At 42.3% G+C, this 18,590-nt stretch overlaps 1 protein-coding gene across 5 annotated transcripts in view; it reads left to right on the forward strand.

Annotated features, from left to right (window-relative positions):
* NEK11 (NIMA related kinase 11) overlaps positions 1 to 18,590 on the forward strand; it is a 191,261-nt gene that overhangs the window by 132,973 nt on the left and 39,698 nt on the right. For 3 of the 5 annotated variants that reach the window (XM_038769668.1, XM_038769679.1, XM_038769688.1), the window contains exon 14: positions 3,785 to 3,845. The exons of 1 other annotated variant lie outside the window; for it this stretch is intronic. In XM_038769668.1, the coding sequence (XP_038625596.1) occupies positions 3,785 to 3,845 (61 nt within the window). Of the gene's footprint in view, positions 1 to 3,784; positions 3,846 to 4,219; positions 4,459 to 18,590 lie in introns of those variants that run through there. One more of the 5 variants, XM_038769695.1, reaches the window with a different exon arrangement.

Here is an 18,590-nt window from a genome sequence, read left to right on the forward strand (position 1 = left end):
GGTGCAGAGAGAAATGAGTAGCCATAAGAGATGTTTCGGGGTGAAGAGATATGTGCTGAGTAATATTTTAGAAAAATGATCTGGGCTACGTAAAAGGGTCCGGAGAAAGGAGAGGTTAGAGGCAAGGATACCAGTGAGGAGGCTGATAGAATCGTCTCGTCTGGAGCTAGGACTGAGGTAGTGGCTGTGTGGGAGGGGAGGAAGGGATGGATTCGGGAAATGTTGTGAAGGAAAAACCAACAGAATCTAGCAGAAGACTGAATGAGAGAATTAGACGACAAAGGAGTTGAAGGTGATGTCAAGTTTGCAAGCTTTAGGGACAGGAAGGTTAATTTAATAGTGCCATCTGTGAGGGGAAAGTTCGGGAAATTACAGGAACAAATGTAAATGCTAGAATGGAGTGCTAATTGGAATTGGTGTAACCCCGTTGTACCACTGAACACTTTGTACAATTGCTGCTTTTGCAAGTATATCCTGTTTTCAAGTACACAGTCAAAGAGGTGGTTTTGCCAGTTTGGCCCAAATGTCTGTCAGTTTGTTAGTACAACTAAATGATGCTTGCAGAAAACATTGTTCACCAGTTGGACAATTGCTTTTCCAAGTTGCTGAGTCCCCAGTGGAGCATCCATCATCATTTCACAAGAAATACTGATTTGCTAATTGCCTCAGCATTAAGTTGACTAGGAAAACAACAGTGGGATGTGCTGTGCATTCAAAACGCTGTGTTTTTGAGGATGATCACAGCAAACGTATATTTGGCAAGGCAGGTTGCAAAACTGTTTTAATGAGTCTCAAAGCCCAAGGGACTCTCTCCATATTAACCGAGCCTTCTGGTGGTTTTTTGATGTTGTTGTTGTTGATTTGAACAATCAAATGGAAGATTTGGGGTAATCTCTGTGTTTAATCAGGTCAAAATGTTTTAATCTGCGAAGAACATAAATAATATCATTTGCAAATTGGCCATTCCTAATTCTGTAGCTTTACAGATGTTAATAGCTAGTTATCAGTCAGTCGATAAATAGTATTCACTGAGCAAATATTGTGTGCAGAGCATGGTACTAAGCATTTGGGATAGTACAATAGAGAAAGGAGATAAAATACTTGCCTTGGAGGATTTTACAGTGTAAAGTGGGAGGCAGACACACAATCACTTATAGGTAAAGGGAAGAAGACACTGGGAAGAAGAATACCTGGAAAAGGAAATGCTTAAATAGTAAAGTTGCAGTGGTCTGGCATATAATTTGAGATCTTTAAATAATGCAGTTCAGTAATCAAGGGAAAAGCTCACTTCCTCAGGCTTATATGGGAAGTGAGCTAAAATACCAAAATTCTGGGTCTTGTACAGCCTTTTTCAGAGATTGATTTAGCATTCAAGTGTACACAGTTTCATTTGGCTATCACATCCATTTGTATCATTGCACACATTGTATCAATTAAGGTTCTCTGTACAAGAATACTCAAGGTGAATGGATATCAATATTCAGCGTTAGCAGAAAGGTGAAATGCAGCGATTCCTATCCGCTCATGTCACCAGTCGAACATATGTGTACATCTACTGAACCAGCCTCTTCCCAATGCCCGTTATTTCCTGTGAGTAAGGTGCCGAGGATGGCATAGTCACTCTTTCAGACTTTTAATATATCGCTTAGTACATTGTTGCTCTGGTGCCATAAATTAGTGTTCTGCGGTTCAGAATGATCAAGAATGAGACCCTTGGAAATGCCATCCTAACATCCAGATGTCCATAGAACATGAAGCAAGATAAGAAAAGAGCTCAGGCAGTTGTAATTTGAGTGCGAAATCTCTCCCTTTCCTATTAACCTCCATCAGAAGCGAGACAGTAGCCATCTTTCAATGAGGTAAGTTACAAATAGGATGCTAGAAAAATCCGGAGATCGTTTTGAATTTTAATAGCTAAATTAACCCAGTCTCTGACATTGGCTATCCTTCCCAATGTGATTGACTGTGATACTCAGAGCTGGTATTTAGCATACATGCCCCTCTAGTGATGGTAATGAAAGTGCCAAACTACTTTCCTTCTTCCCAGAGCATCTTTAATCACTAAGTTCTAGGTTGAGGAGAATGCCATAAGAACTCCAATTTTTCTGTGCTCCTTCATGTGTGCACTTCTTTATTGTTTATCCCGGGTCAAACATATGGAGGTCAGAGGTTTGAGTTTCAAGCATTTTAAGTGTTAGGGCCCCATGAGCAAGAGTTGCCCATTCCCGATGTCTTTTGTGTTTCACCCCAAGTGCAGCCAGATGAGAACCAGGACGTCTCTCCCACTCAGTCCACATATTCAGACTTTCATCAAATCCTGTTGATTCTATCTTTACAGCCTCTCTAAAATTCACCCTTTCCTCTCCATCCAAACTACTACAATGATTAGCCAAGCAATTACTCTAGCCTACCTTAATAATAATAATAATGGCATTTATTAAGCGCTTACTATGTGCAAAGCACTGTTCTAAGCTCTGCAGAGGTTACAAGGTGATCAGGTTGTCCCACGGGGGGCTCACAGTCTTAATCCCCATTTTACAGATGAGGTAACTGAGGCACAGAGAAGTGAAGTGACTTGCCCACAGTCACACAGCTGACAATTGGCGGGGTCAGGATTTGAACCTATGACCTCTGACTTCAAAGCCCTTGCCCTTTCCCACTGAGCCACACTGCTTCTCTGCATCAGCCTCTTCATTGACCTCCCTGCCTCCTCTCTTTCCCCACTCCATCCTTACGTCACTCTGCTGCCTGGATTATTTTTCTAAAAACCTTTCAGTCCAAGTTTTCCCCACTCTTCAAGAACCTCCAGTGCTTCCCCATTCACCTCCCCATCAAATGGAAATGCCTTAAAGCACTCGATCACCTTCCCCCCTCCTACCTTGCCTCGATGATTTAAAATTGAGAGGTGAAATGTATAGTGTTAATTCCTAATGGACATAACCACAAACATTAAAATGGTGGTCTAATTATGAAGTGTCAATTTCTCCAGATCGCGTTAGCCCTGTATCGGATGGTTGGAACTAATTGGAGTTTGTATTTTTTTATGTTATTTGTTTAGTGCTTACTATGTGTCAAACACTGTTCTAAGAGCTACAGTAGATACAAGTTAATTGGGTTGGGCACAGTCTCTGTCCCACGTGGGGCTCACAGTCCAAGCAGCGTGGCTCAGTGGAAAGAGCATGTGTTTTGGAGTTAGAGTTCATGGGTTCAAATCCTGGCTCCGCCAGTTGTCAGCTGTGTGACTTTGGGCAAGTCACTTCACTTCTCTGTGCCTCAGTTACCTCATCAGTAAAACGGGGATTAAGATTGTGAGCCCGCCGTGGTACAACCTGATCACCTTGTAATCTCCCCAGCGCTTAGAACAGTGCTTTGTACATAGTAAGCGCTTAATAAATGCCATTATTATTATTTTTATTATTAAGTAGGAGGGAGAACCGGAGAACTGAGGCACAGAGAAGTGAAGTGACTTGCCCAAGGTCACACAGTAGACAAGTGGCAGAGCTGAGATTAGAACCCAGGTCCTCTGCCTCCGAAGCCCATGATCTTTCCCCTAGACCACGCTGATTTCTGTTCATCCTGCATACTGAGGAACTCTGATCTGTCAGCACGCACTGGGGCAAGTAAGAGTCTAATGTTTGATTGCAAATAAATCTTCATATTGCTAAAGAAGAAAATGTGGAAAACAGCTCAGAACAAACAAATTCCCAGTTTTCTGCCCTGCTGTATCCATTCAGTGAGCAGGATGAGAAACGCTAACAATCACAATGATTGTCTTTCTCTCTAGGACAGTGATGTTGAAGCAATGGTCAGGTATTTGGAGAATATCCTGGAGTGCAGCTCTCTAGGTGAGTTGATGATGATAATGATGATGATGATGGCATTTATTAAGCGCTTACTATGTGCAAAGCACTGTTCTAAGCGCTGGGGAGGTTACATGGTGATCAGGTTGTCCCACGTGGGGCTCACAGTCTTAATCCCCATTTTACAGATGAGGGAACTGAGGCCCAGAGAAGTTAAGTGACTTGCGCAAAGTCACACAGCTGACAATTAGCAGGGCTGGGATGCCACTTCACACTGTAACGACATACTATTTGAAGAATCTCGTGTGCCTTCCCTTGGAACACAGTCAATTTAGATCCTTCCATTCTTTTGCCAGTCTTGCCATTTTAATAATACTTATAAAAGTTACTCTTAAAATTAGTTGGGTTTTTTTTTCCAGACAGCAACACAAGCTAAAACCTCTGAAAACCAGACAGCAACACAAGCTAATGCCTCTGAAAAGTAGTTTGAAGTTATTCAGTGTGAACCCGACCAAGTCTGAGGCAAAATTGAAATCTGGAAGCAGTCGTAATTATTATCCAGCCTAGCACTGCATAATGGATTTTACAGGAATTCCTGGGAAGAGAAATCTGCCCACCTTCCATATTATGAAGAAGCATATTGCTTTCATTCAAGCTGAGAGGGTTGTGACCATGAAGGTCAGCCAGTTATTGAAAGATATTAGGTCTGCAAAAGGAAGCGCGAGTTTCTTTAATGTTGTCATTCTCAAGAAATGGGATAAAGCCCAGATTGCATTGCTTCAAGGATAAAACCGTGCTGCTAAATTTTCTTTTCAAATAGCTCAACTGTGATCTTGCTAACTCCAGATAATAAATTGTCACGGAGACGTAAGATTAAGTGAGGGTGAATATTCGTATATGGCCTAGTTAAAAAATGCTAAAATTGTTCTTTGAAAGTTGACTATATCTCTTTAGGCTCTGCCTGTTGTCAGCTGTGTGACTTTGGGCAAGTCACTTAACTTCTCTGTGCCTCAGTTCCCTTATCTGTCAAATGGGGATGAAGACTGTGAGCCCCATGTGGGACAACCTGATTCATTCATTCAGTCGTATTTATTGAGCACTTACTGTGTGCAGAGCACTGTACTAAGCACTTGGAAAGTACAAGTTGGCAACATATAGAGACGGTCCCTACCCAACAGCGGGCTCACAGTCTAGAAAGGGGAGACAGACAATGAAACAAAACATGTAGACAGGTGTCAGAATCGCCGGAACAAATAGAGTTATAACTATATGCACATCATTAACAAAATAAGTAGAATAGTAAATATGTACAAGTAAAATAAATAGAGTAATAAATCTGTACAAATATATACAAGTGTGGAGAGGGGAAGGAGGTAGGGCGTGGGGGTTGGGGAGGAGGAGAGGAAAAAGGGGGCTCAGTCTGGGAAGGCCTCCTGGAGGAGGTGAGCTCTCAGTAGGGTTTTGAAGGGAGGAAGAGAGCTAGCTTGGCGGATCTGCGGAGGGAGGACATTCCAGGCCAGGGGAACGACGTGGGCCAGGGTCGACAGTGGGACAGGTGAGAACAAGGCACAATATGGAGAATCTAAATATGTAGACATACAAAAAAAATTTAGACAATAGACCTTCCTCCCAAACTGCAATCAATTTAAAAAACTTTGAGTGATTCGAGTTTCATCTCCTGTCCCTGCTTCTGCTATTAAAAAATGTCATGGTAAAAAGGCAGGAAAGAATGGAAGTGAGGGACCGACTTGGCCGTACACTGGATAATCATCATCCAAGTGATCTAGAGTTGGATAAATTAATTAGACTTTAACGTAAACACTTGGCTGGACAAACAGTAGTTTGTGTGCACATTTACTATCCCACGGGCTATTTCTGGGAGTACACCTTTCTGCTGACAGTTGGTCAAAAGTATTTACTGAGCTCCTACTCAGCAGTAGGAACTACTAGGAGGAGCTAGTCAAAAGTATTTCTTGAGTGTGGGCAAAGCACTGTACTAACTGTTTGGGAGAGTGCAATAGAGTTAGAAGACATGATCCTTAACTTCAAGGAGTTTGTAATATAGTGGAGGAGATAGACACTAAAATATAGATAGGAAAAATGAAAAATGGGTTTATAGATGAGGGTGGGTGCTTAACTAATAGAGCATATTAATCAATTTGTTGAGAAATGCCACAGTTGATTGTGAGTTCACAAGTGCATATTTTGGGGGGGGTGGCTGAAACCTGGGAAGAAGATGAGTTAATCAGGGAATGGAGGAGATATAATTTCAGAAGGGTTTTTAAAATGGAGAGAGCCATAGTGTGGCAGATGTGAAGTGGGAAAGAGTTCCAGGTAATGTGGGGGAGGGCGTTAGAAAGAGGTTAGTGGAAAGTGAGACAAGAGCGAGGCACGGTGTATTGATTAACTGGAGAGGAGTGAACAGAGGGGGCTGATGTATAGTGGGAGAAGAGGGTGAATAAGTGAATAATTATGGGGAAGGAGCAGGTCGTGTGCCTTAAAGCCAATGGGCACCCATGACTATTTCTATTATTCTCTAAATTTAATGATATAGTCCAAGGACTGTTCTCTGTAACCTAACTGAAAATAGCTAAGGAGACTCACTGTTCTGATTAACCAAACAAGGCCCATTGTTCTATATATGAATGTAATGATTCCATTTTTTTTATTCCCACCATGATAAATGTGTTGGCCTGAAGACAATAACACTTTATAAAAATCTTACTCATTCAATCATATTTATTGAGCACTTACTCTGTGCAAAGAACTGTAATAAGCATTTGAGAGAGTACAATGTAACAACAGCCAGGCACATTCCCGGCCCACATGAGATCACAGTCAAAAGGGGGAGGCAGGCATTAATATAAATAAATAGATGAATAAAGAAATTACAGATATATACATATGTGCTGTGGGGATGGCGGGGGATGAATGAAGGAGCAAGTAAGAGCAGCTCTCAAAAATAATATGAACAAAGTTCCTGCAAGAAATCATTTTCTATCAGATACATTTCAAATGGAAAGGGTCTAATACATTTTTTCCTGATTCCCAAAGACGATTTACATTGAATGAAATATAAACATCAAAGGTGAATGTTGCAACAGCACATTATTCTTGTTACAGAACTTACTATTGTTACTTCCTAGTATTTCATAGTATTGTTACCTAATAGACTTACCCAACAACCCAACAAAAGAGAAGCAGCGTGGCTCACTGGAAAGAGCCCGGGCTTTGGAGTCAGAGTTCATGGGTTCAAATCCCGGCTCTGCCAATTGTCAGCTGTGTGACTTTGGGCAAGTCACTTCACTTCTCTGGGCCTCAGTTCCCTCATCTGGAAAATGGGGATTAAGACTGTGAGCCCCCCATGGGCCAACCTGATTACCTTGTAAACTCCCCAGCGCTTAGAACAGTGCTTTGCACATAGTAAGCGCTTAATAAATGCCATTATTATTTATTATTTATTTATTTAACAAAAGGTTTCTCTTTATCATTCTGTCTGCCTTGGAAGGAAAATTCCACTCCAGCTGAGCACATGGGCCTAACTGAGCTCCCTCCTCTCTTCACTCTTCCACCCCACTTCACCCCACCCCACATGATTCCCCATCCCCAACCTTTTCATTCGGTGATTCATTTACCACATCTGTTTCTTAAAATACCCTTTTAGGACCCAAAATCCCCTCCTTTAATTCTCCTTGTTCCTTTTTATACCCACTGAGGCATAGGATAACTAAGGGTCGAAAATAATGAATCGTGAATGTGAAGACCAATGAGGAGAGAATGTATTCCAACCTTCATCCTAAAAGGAAAATGGGAGCAAGTTATACACCAGCAGATAGGCCAAAACTTTCTCCAATTGCCAGATGGAGGATACTGTTAAAAAGAGACTGTATAAAGACAATCTCATTTCATTAATCTTGAGAGCCGTGCCTGTGAAATTACTCAGGTGTGCAGAGGCTGTTACCCAGCATTGTTATAATTACACTTATAGTGAATTACTATGATTCAGCAATTATACAATTATAGTTACCATTTATTGATAATTATAGTTGCTGTTTTATGCCAAAACGTTAATAGGATTCAAGAGCAGATTTAGTCTTACATAAGAAAGCGAACTACGCTTTAAAATGAAACCACAGCAAATGGGTTTATGCCTTTCACAATTAAACATGGTTTTAATTTTTTTTATCATCATCATATTCTTTATTTGCCATACGTGCTTTTCACAAAGATTCCCTTGATGTAGACTTTCTTCAACTTTAAAGCAAAAAAATTAGACATGCAAAAAGAAAAAAATTTGAAAAAGTAGTAACTGGTCCGAGTCTCTCTCTTACAGGGTAATTCTAATAAGCATCTAGGGAAAACCAATTTCACCTCAGGCTCTGATATCTGTACATGTAAGTAGGAAAAGCAATATGTAAGGCTTCTAAATCTTGTAGAAATAGTGAGAGAATTAATTGATTAATGAAACTTAATTCTCCCTTATTTTGAAGGGTGTGTAATTTCAGCTACTCAAAATTATCTGGGGGAAAGTAGAAAACTGCATTTCTCTGTAATAAATTGTGAGTTGGACACTTTTTCTATTACAGTCCTGCCAAGAAGAGCCGAAATTCTTTCCAAAATGAGAGGATTGAGCTTAATACTTGTGAAGCATTAGCTTGCAAGATCCTGCCTTTGAAGTGCAATTTCTATCCCCAGCCCAATATCATCATTAGGGCTCTTCTCATCTGTGAAACTAGTTAACATTGTAGTTTATGTGAGTGACACACTATCATAAAGTGATACCAGTTCTCATACTTGGAAGTCTCAAGAGTTAGAAAATCTGGGGATTCCTGAGCAAGAGGAGGAAAACCTGGAGCAGAGGGAGGGTAACTTATTGGGCTAGTTGTGTGGACAATAATGGAAATGTATAATGTATAATGCATACACACACACACAAAAAAAAAAAAAACCCACCCCGCAAAGGGTTCCTGTTGTCCACTACCTGGAACTAACTCCCTTTCCCACCCCTCCATTAGTTATCATCTCCACTCTCCACCCCAATCCATTTTGTTTCCCTCCTTGGGATCCGTCCTAGTTTTGCTTTTGTCTGTATTGTCCACATCGTAGTAACCTAGTTAGGCCTTGATTCAAAGTATAAATCATGATAGCAATCTCAGTAGGGTCATCCTTTACGTTTTGGACACTGAAGATATTTGCACCGGTTTGTATTAGCAGCAGCACGGCAATAAATGCTCTTTGGAACATTTCAAGTTTGCTTTTTAGCTATGCAGTGGCTGTCTCTAAGGCAGTGATTAGAACCTTAGTGAAGCCCTAAAGTCTTATCGCCCATGAAGACTCCTTTAATATGTCTGACGATTTGACTTTGGAAAATTTACCCTTGACAACCCCATTGGAGCTCTGGTAATAATTGACTTCCTGTAATGTCTTCTGAACAAATAAGGCTTATAAAGATCAGAGAAGATGTTAGGGTTTTTCTTTATCACTGGTTGTTTCCAAGTCCAGAGCCCCTTAAAAAGGCTTCCTTCTGTTAAACTCTTCAACACAAAGTCACCAAGTGAAGAGGCGAGTGAGTCATTTAACTTCAAGATACTGTGCCTTTCATCTTGAAGTGAAAATGTTGCTCAATGATTCCATTTCATCAAGTTGTTTCCTCATGAGCTGGAAAAGCTAGACCTTTCAAGATTTGAAACCAGAATAGAAGTGCTGTATATCCTAAATAGATTAGGCCACGTTAAGGCCATGCTTCTGTCCTTTCTTTTTCAATGTTTCCAGTGGGCCTCCTCCAGTAAACTTTCCCTGACTAACCCTGGCCGTTTTCCAGCCGCCCTAGCTTAGACATACACCTGCTGTTTTCCCACAGCATTATTCTTTAACGAGATGAGAGACTGTGCCAAAATATCAATCAACCAACTGTATTTATTGAGCACTTACTCTGTGCGGAGCACCGTACTAAGTGCTTGGGAAAGCACAATATAAGAGACGTATTTCCTGCCCACAGTGAGCTTACAGTCTAGAGGGGGAAGACAGAATATGGTGTTATCCCTTTTTATTTTATGGTAGGAGCAAGGGTTGAGACTCCACGACACTTCACCCCTCTCCCCATCCCTACCTGAGATCCTCAGGCAGACGTGTATTTCGCTCACAAGGCGCATACTTGTGGGCCTGAATTTTTAAATTAATCCCAGAATAAAACCATTCCCACGTTCCATTTATTGACATAAGGAATTGCACCGACAGTGGATGAGAATACCATTTCCTTAAATTTTAAACTCCTCAAAGCTATTGCAGGACACCACTGAAGTACCTGACCAATGTTAATTAGGATTTTAAAAACTAGAGTATGAACACTTCTACCTTATTTGCAACTTGCATTAATTAGGATTTTAAAAACTACAGTATAAACACTTCTACCTTATTTGCAACTTGCATTAATTAGGATTTTAAAAACTAGAGTATAAACACTTCTACCTTATTTGCAACTTGCATTAAGCAACTAATTGAAATTTTGGTATTCTCAGGACTTAGGATAAAGAGGATGTTTAATTTATATCCATCCTTAGCACTTTAATGCAAATGCTTATTCAATTGTACATTCAGGTATTTATTTTGAGTACTTTGCTTTTACATGTTTTCATGTCTGTCTCTCCTGGTAAGGTCCTGATAGGTTGGGAACAGACTACTTCTTTTTTTCTTAGTTTCCAAATGCTTAGTACAGAGCACTGCATGCAGTGAACACTCAGTTATTACTATATAGGAAAATGCAAGTCTGAAGGGTCTGGTGATTTTGGCGGGGAGGGGATGCAGGGGGGTGGTTCTTATGGTGTTTGCTAAGCGCTTACTATGTTCCAGGCAACTGTACTAAGCACTGGGGTAGATACAAGCTAATCAGGTTGGACACAGTTATGTCCCTTGTGGGAGACATAATCTTAATCCCCATTTTACAGGTGAGGCACAGAGAAGTTCAAAATGGCTTGCTCAAGGTCACACAGGGAAGTAGTGGAGCTGGGAATAGGATCCATGTTCTTCCGACTTCCAAGCCTGAGATCCATCCACTGGGCCATGCTGTTGAAGCATCATGTAAACAAGCACTATCTTACCCGTAAACTGGAACATATGGTGGCCTCATTTATTATCTACATTACCACTCGCCAAATAGAATGGCGTTAAAATTGAATCCTGTAATTTGGAGGTTAGGAACCTATGGCTCACGAGCTACATTCGAGCCTTCTTGGAATCCAGCGTGGCTCTTGAGCCTCGGTACCCACCCGGGGACTTGGCACGGTGAGGGCGATGCCACTAGGTTTGCGTACATATCAAAAATAGCTGCAGAAATTTGGGTAAGAAGTGGCTGAGGTGGCTTCCCCTCTGAGCCAGAAAAGGGCTGGAGGGGAGGAGGGGGGCAAGATGAGTGGTTCAGTGCCTCCCTGGGCAACAGGGGAGACTTAAGCGGTTTCCATTCACTGCCCCGCACTCAAACTCTGTGTCTGTTGCCCGCTCACCCGCCTGCCCTGCCCCAGGCACCAGCCGAGCCCAGCTGGGAAGATGACTGCTCACCCCCTACGGGCACAGAGCCAAGAGCAGCCCCCGTGCTGGGCCACTGGCACCGCACTCACTGATAGATGCCACGGGTGGGCTCAGCTAAGGTACAGGCAGGGGGCAAGTTCAGCCGCCGTGCCGCAAGCCAAACGCTGTCACGGACCCCAGGCACACCGGGTATGGGAGCAGTTGAGCTAAGCAGCGGCAGTGGCGGAGGAGAAGTAGCAGTGTGGCTCAGTGGAGAGAACCCGGGCTTTGGAGTCAGAGGTCACGGGTTCAAATCCCGGCTCCTCCAATTGTCAGCTGGGTGACTTTGCGCAAGTCACTCCACTTCTCTGGGCCTCAGTTCCCTCATCTGGAAAATGGGGATTAAGACTGTAAGCCCCACGAGGGACAACCTGATCACCTTGTATCCCCCCCAGCGCTTAGAACAGTGCTTTGCACATAGTAAGCGCTTAACAAATACCATCATTATGATTATTATTAAGTAGGAGGAAGGAAACAACTCAGTGTAAATTCGGTTCTTGTTCTCTCTTTTTCTCTCATTCTCTCTCCCTCTCTCTCTTTCTCTCTCATTCTCTCTCCCTTGTTCTCCAACAAATGCCAGTCTTACCAAATCCCCATGTCCTTTCCTCCCCCAGTGTGTCCTGTTGGCAGTGATGTGGGCTGGGGGTTTCTTCTGAATTGACGGGGGTGGAAGTCAAGTGCTTAGTACAGTGCCCTGCACACGGTAAGCACTCAATAAATACAATTGAATGAATGAATGAATAAATGAATGAATCCCTCTGCCCGCTGCCTTCTCTCCTGGTTCTGCAACCTTTCTGGGTGGGAGGGTGGTGTCAGGGGGCAGGGGCAAGAGCTGATTGAAAAACCGCCGAAGTGAGCAGCAGTGGGAATGTCCTGGGTCAGTGAAGTTTTTCTTCCCTTTAGCTGATCCAAGGGACAGAAATTCCCTATCATTCCTTCCCCTTCTTTTCCCCCTTTCCCTCCCCTCGTCCTCCTTTTCCTATTGTTTGCCCTTCCCTTTGGGAAGCAGCATGGCGTAATGGATAGAGCATGGCCCTGGGAGCCAGAAGGTCATGGGTTCTAATCCTGGATCAGCCGCTTGTTTGCTGTGTGACCTTGGGTAAGTCACTTCGTTTCTCTGGGCCTCAGTTGCCTCCTCTGTAAAATGGGAATCGAGACCTTGAGCCCCTTAGGGTCAGAGGTCATGGGTTCAGATTCATTCATTCATTCATTCAATCGTATTTATTGAGCACTTACTGTGTGCAGAGCACTGTACTAAGTGCTTGGGGAGTACAAGTGGGCAACATATAGAGACGGTCCCCACCCAACAGTGGGCTCACAGTCTAGAAGGGGGAGACAGAGAACAGAACAAAACATATTAACAAAATAAAATAAATAGAATACATATGTACAAATAAAATAAATAAATAAATAGAGTAATTAATCCGTACAAACATATATACATATATACAGGTGCTGTGGGGAGGGGAAGGAGGTAAGGCGGGGGGGAGGGGGAGGAGGGGTAGAGCTCAGCCAACTGTCAGCTTTGTGACTTTAGGCAAATCACTTAACTTCTCTGTGCCTCAGTTACCTCATCTGTAAAATGGGGATTAAAACTGTGAGCCCCCCATGGGACAACCTGCTCACCTTGTAACCTCCCCAGCACTTAGAACGGTGCTTTGCACATAGTAAGCGCTTAACAAATATCATCATTATTATTATTATTATATGGGACTGGAACTGTTTCCAACCTGATGTCCACCCCAGCGCTTAGTACAGTGCCTGGCACATAGTAAGCGCCTAACAAATACCACAGTTATTATTATTATTATTTTGTTTCCTACCCTTGCTGCAGCAGCAACTGTTGCCATGAACAGCTACTGCTGAGAAGCAGCCACATAGTACAGTGACATCACATTGCAATGTATGCATTGTGCTTTAAAGAATACTGACTGGTCATAGGTTTGATTTTTGTTGACTTTTCTGCAAAAAAAAAAAAAAATGTTTGCCAGCACCGGCCACAATGTAGGGATCACCAGTATTTTTATTATTTCCACTGAGGTAGAGCAGCAAATGCATGACAGAAATGGCCACAACTTAGTAAATTTATTAGTTGAAGAAATAATTTATCTATCCCAACAGCATCTAGTATGTCAGATATGCTAATCATTTAGATCCCCTCTCCCCCACAAAAAAAAAAAGTGTTATGAAGGAAGAGGGCTTTTTTTTTTTGACTTGAATACTCCAGATGGTGATAAACACTTATTGAACTCAACTTTCTTCTTTACTTTGCCTGGGTAGGCACACTGTCAAAGGGGCAGGATCCTTCTTTTCAACCTGTCCCCAATCAAAATCTCATTGTTGCTACAAAACATCTTTATTGCCAGATCACATCCATCTAGAAACACTTTTTAAAGCTCTAAATAAATTCAAAGTCAACTTGAAGTTTTCAAACCTCTACTTGGCTTTATTATTTCACACGGATCTCGGGTATTTGTCGTATGAAATGTGGGCAGGAAAACCAACTCAATTCTCTATTTTGAAGGGCATGAAAATTCCGTTCTGTGACATTGCAAGGGGGAAAATGTTCCATCACAACTACATTTTGATGTAGCAAGGCTTTGCGTGTGGCACGGTGCCCCTAAATCTTACATCCCTTGAAAAGAGAACTGAGTTCTGATTCATTAACTGTTTCATTTATCCCCAGTACACAGACCAATATCCTAAGGGGTATGCTGCTTTAAAATGTTTGCATAAGGTGACTCCTGCCGTAATCAATCAATCACTGGTATTTATTGAGCCCTTACTGTGTGCAGGCACTGTACTAAGCACTTGGCAGAGTGCAATACAGCAGAGTTGGTAGATCTGTTCCCTGGCCCCAGTGTGCTTGCAGTCTAGAGTCATCAAATGAATCGAAGGAGAGGATATTCAAGTTCTTACGGATTTCTTGAATCTTCTGGAGATGGCTTGAGAGGAGTGAGCTGGGATGTAGTGAGAGAGAAGCAATGATAAGTAGGAGAGAGCTGATTTAAAGCCATAGTTTAAGAGATTCTCGTGACTGGCAAGGGAAAGGGCAGGGCTGGAGTGGTAGACATTTGCGAGAGGTGGTAGCTGAATCCGTGCAAGTGGATGGGATGACCTCCTTGAGCGAATTAATGTTCATCAAGAGGAGTAGAGTAACGGGAGCAGCCTTGTAAGATCCACAGTTGCAGGGTGGGGGGAGTGAGAGATGGAAAAGGAGTCAATGAATGAAGCGGGACAAATCTGTGTCTATTTCCCAACTCTTTATTCTCTCCCAGCACTTCCTACAGGGCTCTGCACTCCTAAGTCAAACATGAAGCGACACCCTTCAATCAATCAATCATATTTATTGAGCACTTACTGTGTGCAGAGCACTGTACTAAGCGCTTGGGAAGTACAAGTTGGCAACCCAAGACTGAGATGTGTGTGTGTGTGTGGATTCCTGCTCTCCCAATTCCGGCTCTGTACTCCCCCCGAGAGCCCTAATATCAGCCCAACTGTCTGGAAGGGTCCAGCCCGCTTACCCCCAATCCTGAATGTGTTCCCTCATGGGCTCTTTCCTTGGAGAAACTAAAGGTGTTCTTAGATGCTTAGCAGGGTGAAATGAGAGGGTGAGCACAATGTTGCTAGTTACCCTAGAGAAGTACAATAATATCTGGAGGAAAAACCCCTCTTCGCATGTCTCTTCGTAACAAAGAGTAGAGTATTTCAGAACCGCAACCAAGGTTGTAGTTTTCTGGGGCTTGACCAGCCAGTGTGTTGATAATAATAATAATAACAGTATTTGTTAAGCGCTTACTATGTGCCAGGCGCTGTTCTAAGCGCTGGGGTAGATACAAGAAGTGTGGCTCAGTGGAAAGAGCATGGGCTTGGGAATCAGAGGTCATGGGTTCAAATCCCTGCTCCACTGCTTGTCAGCTGTGTGTCTTTGGGCAAGTCACTTCACTCCTCTGTGCCTCAGTTACCTTATCTGTAAAATGGGGATTAAGATTGTGAGCCCCCCATGGGACAACCTGATCACCTTGTATCCTCCCCAGCGCTTAGAACAGTGCTTTGCATGTAGTAAGTGCTTAGCAAATACCACAATTATTATTATTATTATACAAGGTAGTCAGGTTTACAGTCTTAATCCCCATTTTATAGGTGAGGTAACTGAGACACAGAGAAGTGAAGTGACTTTCCCAAGGTCACACAGCAGACAAGTGGCAGAGCCAGGATGAGAACCCCTGACCTTCTGATTCTAGATTTCTTCCAGACTGTGAGCCCGCTATTGGGTAGGGACCGTCTCTATATGTTACCAACTTGTACTTCCCAAGCGCTTAGTACAGTGCTCTGCACACAGTAAGCGCTCAATAAGTGCGATTGAAAGAAAGACCTTCTATCCCTTTGCTTCTGCGTATGCCCTAAGCTAAATCACAGAACATTTCAGCTCTTGGTTTCCCTGAGCCTTTCACTTTTTATCAGTTAGATGGGTAGCACCTTGGCTTGCACTTGACAGAAGAGCTTCCCCAGAACCTGCCCTTGTGTTGCTTACAGAGCCTCCACCCCCTGGGAGAATATTCCATAGAAATCTCAGGAGCCATCCGTTAAATTTGAGTCCATTACAAAAAAACATGAAAAATCATTGTCTCACTTGGACTCAAAGGAAAATTTGAGTATGGGATTTCTTCCTCACCATATGGACTGTCATTTAAAAAATTATTTTTGGCTTCTGATTAGGCAAGACTGAGCCCCCTTTTTCCTCTCCTCCTCCCCATCCCCCCTGCCCTACCTCCTTCCCCTACCCACAGCACCTGTTTATATGTTTGTACAGATTTATTACTCTATTTTACTTGCACATATTTACTATTCTATTTATTTTGTTAATGATGTGCATTTAGCTTTAATTCTATTTGTTCTTTTGACTTGACACCTGTCCACATGTTTTGTCTTGTCTGTCTCCCCCTTCTAGACTGTGAGCCCGTTGTCAGGTAGGGACCGTCTCTATATGTTGCCAACTTGTCCTTCCCAAGCGCTTAGTACAGTGCTCTGCACACAGTAAGCGCTCAATAAATACAATTGAATGAATGAATGAATCAAATTGCAACAAATACCAAATGTGCAAGTTCTTCTAAACCTTAAATTCTCTCCATCTCAACCCTTGATACACCTTCTTGTATCCTGCTAAACATCCTTCACGACTCTTTTTGAACCTTTGCCCATAATTATCAATCTTATTTATTGAGTACTTACTGTGTGTAGAACACTGTACTATGGGCTTGGGAGTTCCCTGCAATTTTTAGGGGCTACTAAGGGAGAAAGAACTCTGGGGTTTGTAAGGGGGTGGGAGTTTTTACATTTCAAAATGACTGCCATTTGAAGCTTTCCTAGCATTTTGCAGGCTACAACGATATTACCAAAAATCTAAGCCTCCACCTCCCATTTCTTTCTAAATTGTACCACTCTAATGCTCCCTTTTAAAAATTGGTTTTGCTTGAAATAAAAGGAAGGTGAACCCACCCTACATTTCCAAAGACAGTTGGCAATTAGTCACAAATCATGCAAATAAAGGTCAAAGCAATTTCCACAAGGGTGTAACTAATGCTAATTTGGTCACTGCTCCCCACAGTTTGACTCAGAGGGGTTGGGGAATAAGGGATCAGTGAGTTGCCTAAAAATCAAATTTAATAGTAAACTTCAGTGCTGGTGAAATGTGGTTCCCACAGGGATTTCGGTTTCAAGGTTTCCTTCTCCATCAGTAGAATTTTTCTCTCTCTCTATCACCTTTCAATATGAGGAGCCAACCACCTTGGCCCAAGAGAAATGAGAAGCAAGGCAGAAGCCATCTCAGAAACCATCAACTCCAGTGTATTATTCTGGAAGCTGCCTGAGGAACTGCAGATAATGGAGACTGACCAATAACTCAATTTGCTAAAGGAGATGATTACTGAACAGTCAGTCACAAGATTTAGCTGACATTGCTGGAAATGAGCTCATTGTAGCTTGCCTGTAGCCCTTTGTGGGAGGCAGGAATCAGGCATTAAAGTAATCCTAGGTGAGAAGTTCAATCATTTATTGAGCACTTACTGTGTAGAGGCTTGGGAGAGTACAGTATAACAGTTGGTGGCCACGTTCCCTGCTCACAAGAAACTTACAGTGTAGTAGGGGAGACAGACGTTTGTATAAATAAATAAATTTTGACTATGTACCAAAGTGCTGGGGGCTGATTAGAAAAATTGGAAAGGTAGATTGGATGGGATGGGAAGCAGCATGGCCTAGTGAGCAGAGCATCGGCCGGGGAGTCTGAAGGTCATGGGTTCTAATCCTGACTCCACCACTTGTCTGCTCTGTGACCTCGGGCAAGTCACTTAACTTTTCTGTGCCTCAGTTCCCTCATCTGTAAAATGGGGATTAAGACCGTGAGCCCTATCTGTGACAAGGACTGTGTCCAACCGAACTATCTTGTATCTACTTCAGCGCATAGAACAGTGCCTGGCACATTGGAAGTGCTTAAAAAATGCAATAATTATTAACGTTATTATTATTATTAGACTGTCATTGCCACTGAGTGGAAGAAGCATAAAGGTTCTGGAGTCTCAATGAAAGTCCCTGCTCTGCCTCTAAGCTTGGTATTGTATTCTCAGTAAGCACCCAGTACGTACCATTGAGCCCACTGTTGGGTAGGGACTGTCTCTATATGTTGCCAATTTGTACTTCCCAAGCGCTTAGTACATTGCTTTACACATAGTAAGCGCTCAATAAATACGATTGATGATGATAGCCTTCTGCAATAGCTCTGGGATATTGTACCTGTATATTACCTGTATATATGTATACCTGTATATATGTATATATGTTTGTACATATTTATTACTCTATTTATTTATTTATTTATTTTACTTGTACATATCTATTATATTTATTTTATTTTGTTAGTATGTTTGGTTTTGTTCTCTGTCTCCCTCTTTTAGACTGTGAGCCCACTGTTGGGTAGGGACTGTCTCTATATGTTGCCAACTTGTACTTCCCAAGTGCTTAGTACAGTGCTCTCAATTGATTGATATCTTTCAACCTCAGAATCGCAACAAAATACTGTGACTCGGTATCTGCAGGTAAATAATTCCTGCCTCCCCTAAACTTTTAGTCAGGTCATAAGGATAAAATGAAATAATTGATATGCATTCCTTTATTCAGTCAGTCAGTAGTTGTTAACCAGTGCCTTCTGTGAACAAAGCATTTCTCCAAGGC

Source organism: Tachyglossus aculeatus, chromosome 2 (genome assembly GCF_015852505.1).
Source record: "Tachyglossus aculeatus isolate mTacAcu1 chromosome 2, mTacAcu1.pri, whole genome shotgun sequence".
NCBI lineage: Eukaryota > Metazoa > Chordata > Mammalia > Monotremata > Tachyglossidae > Tachyglossus > Tachyglossus aculeatus.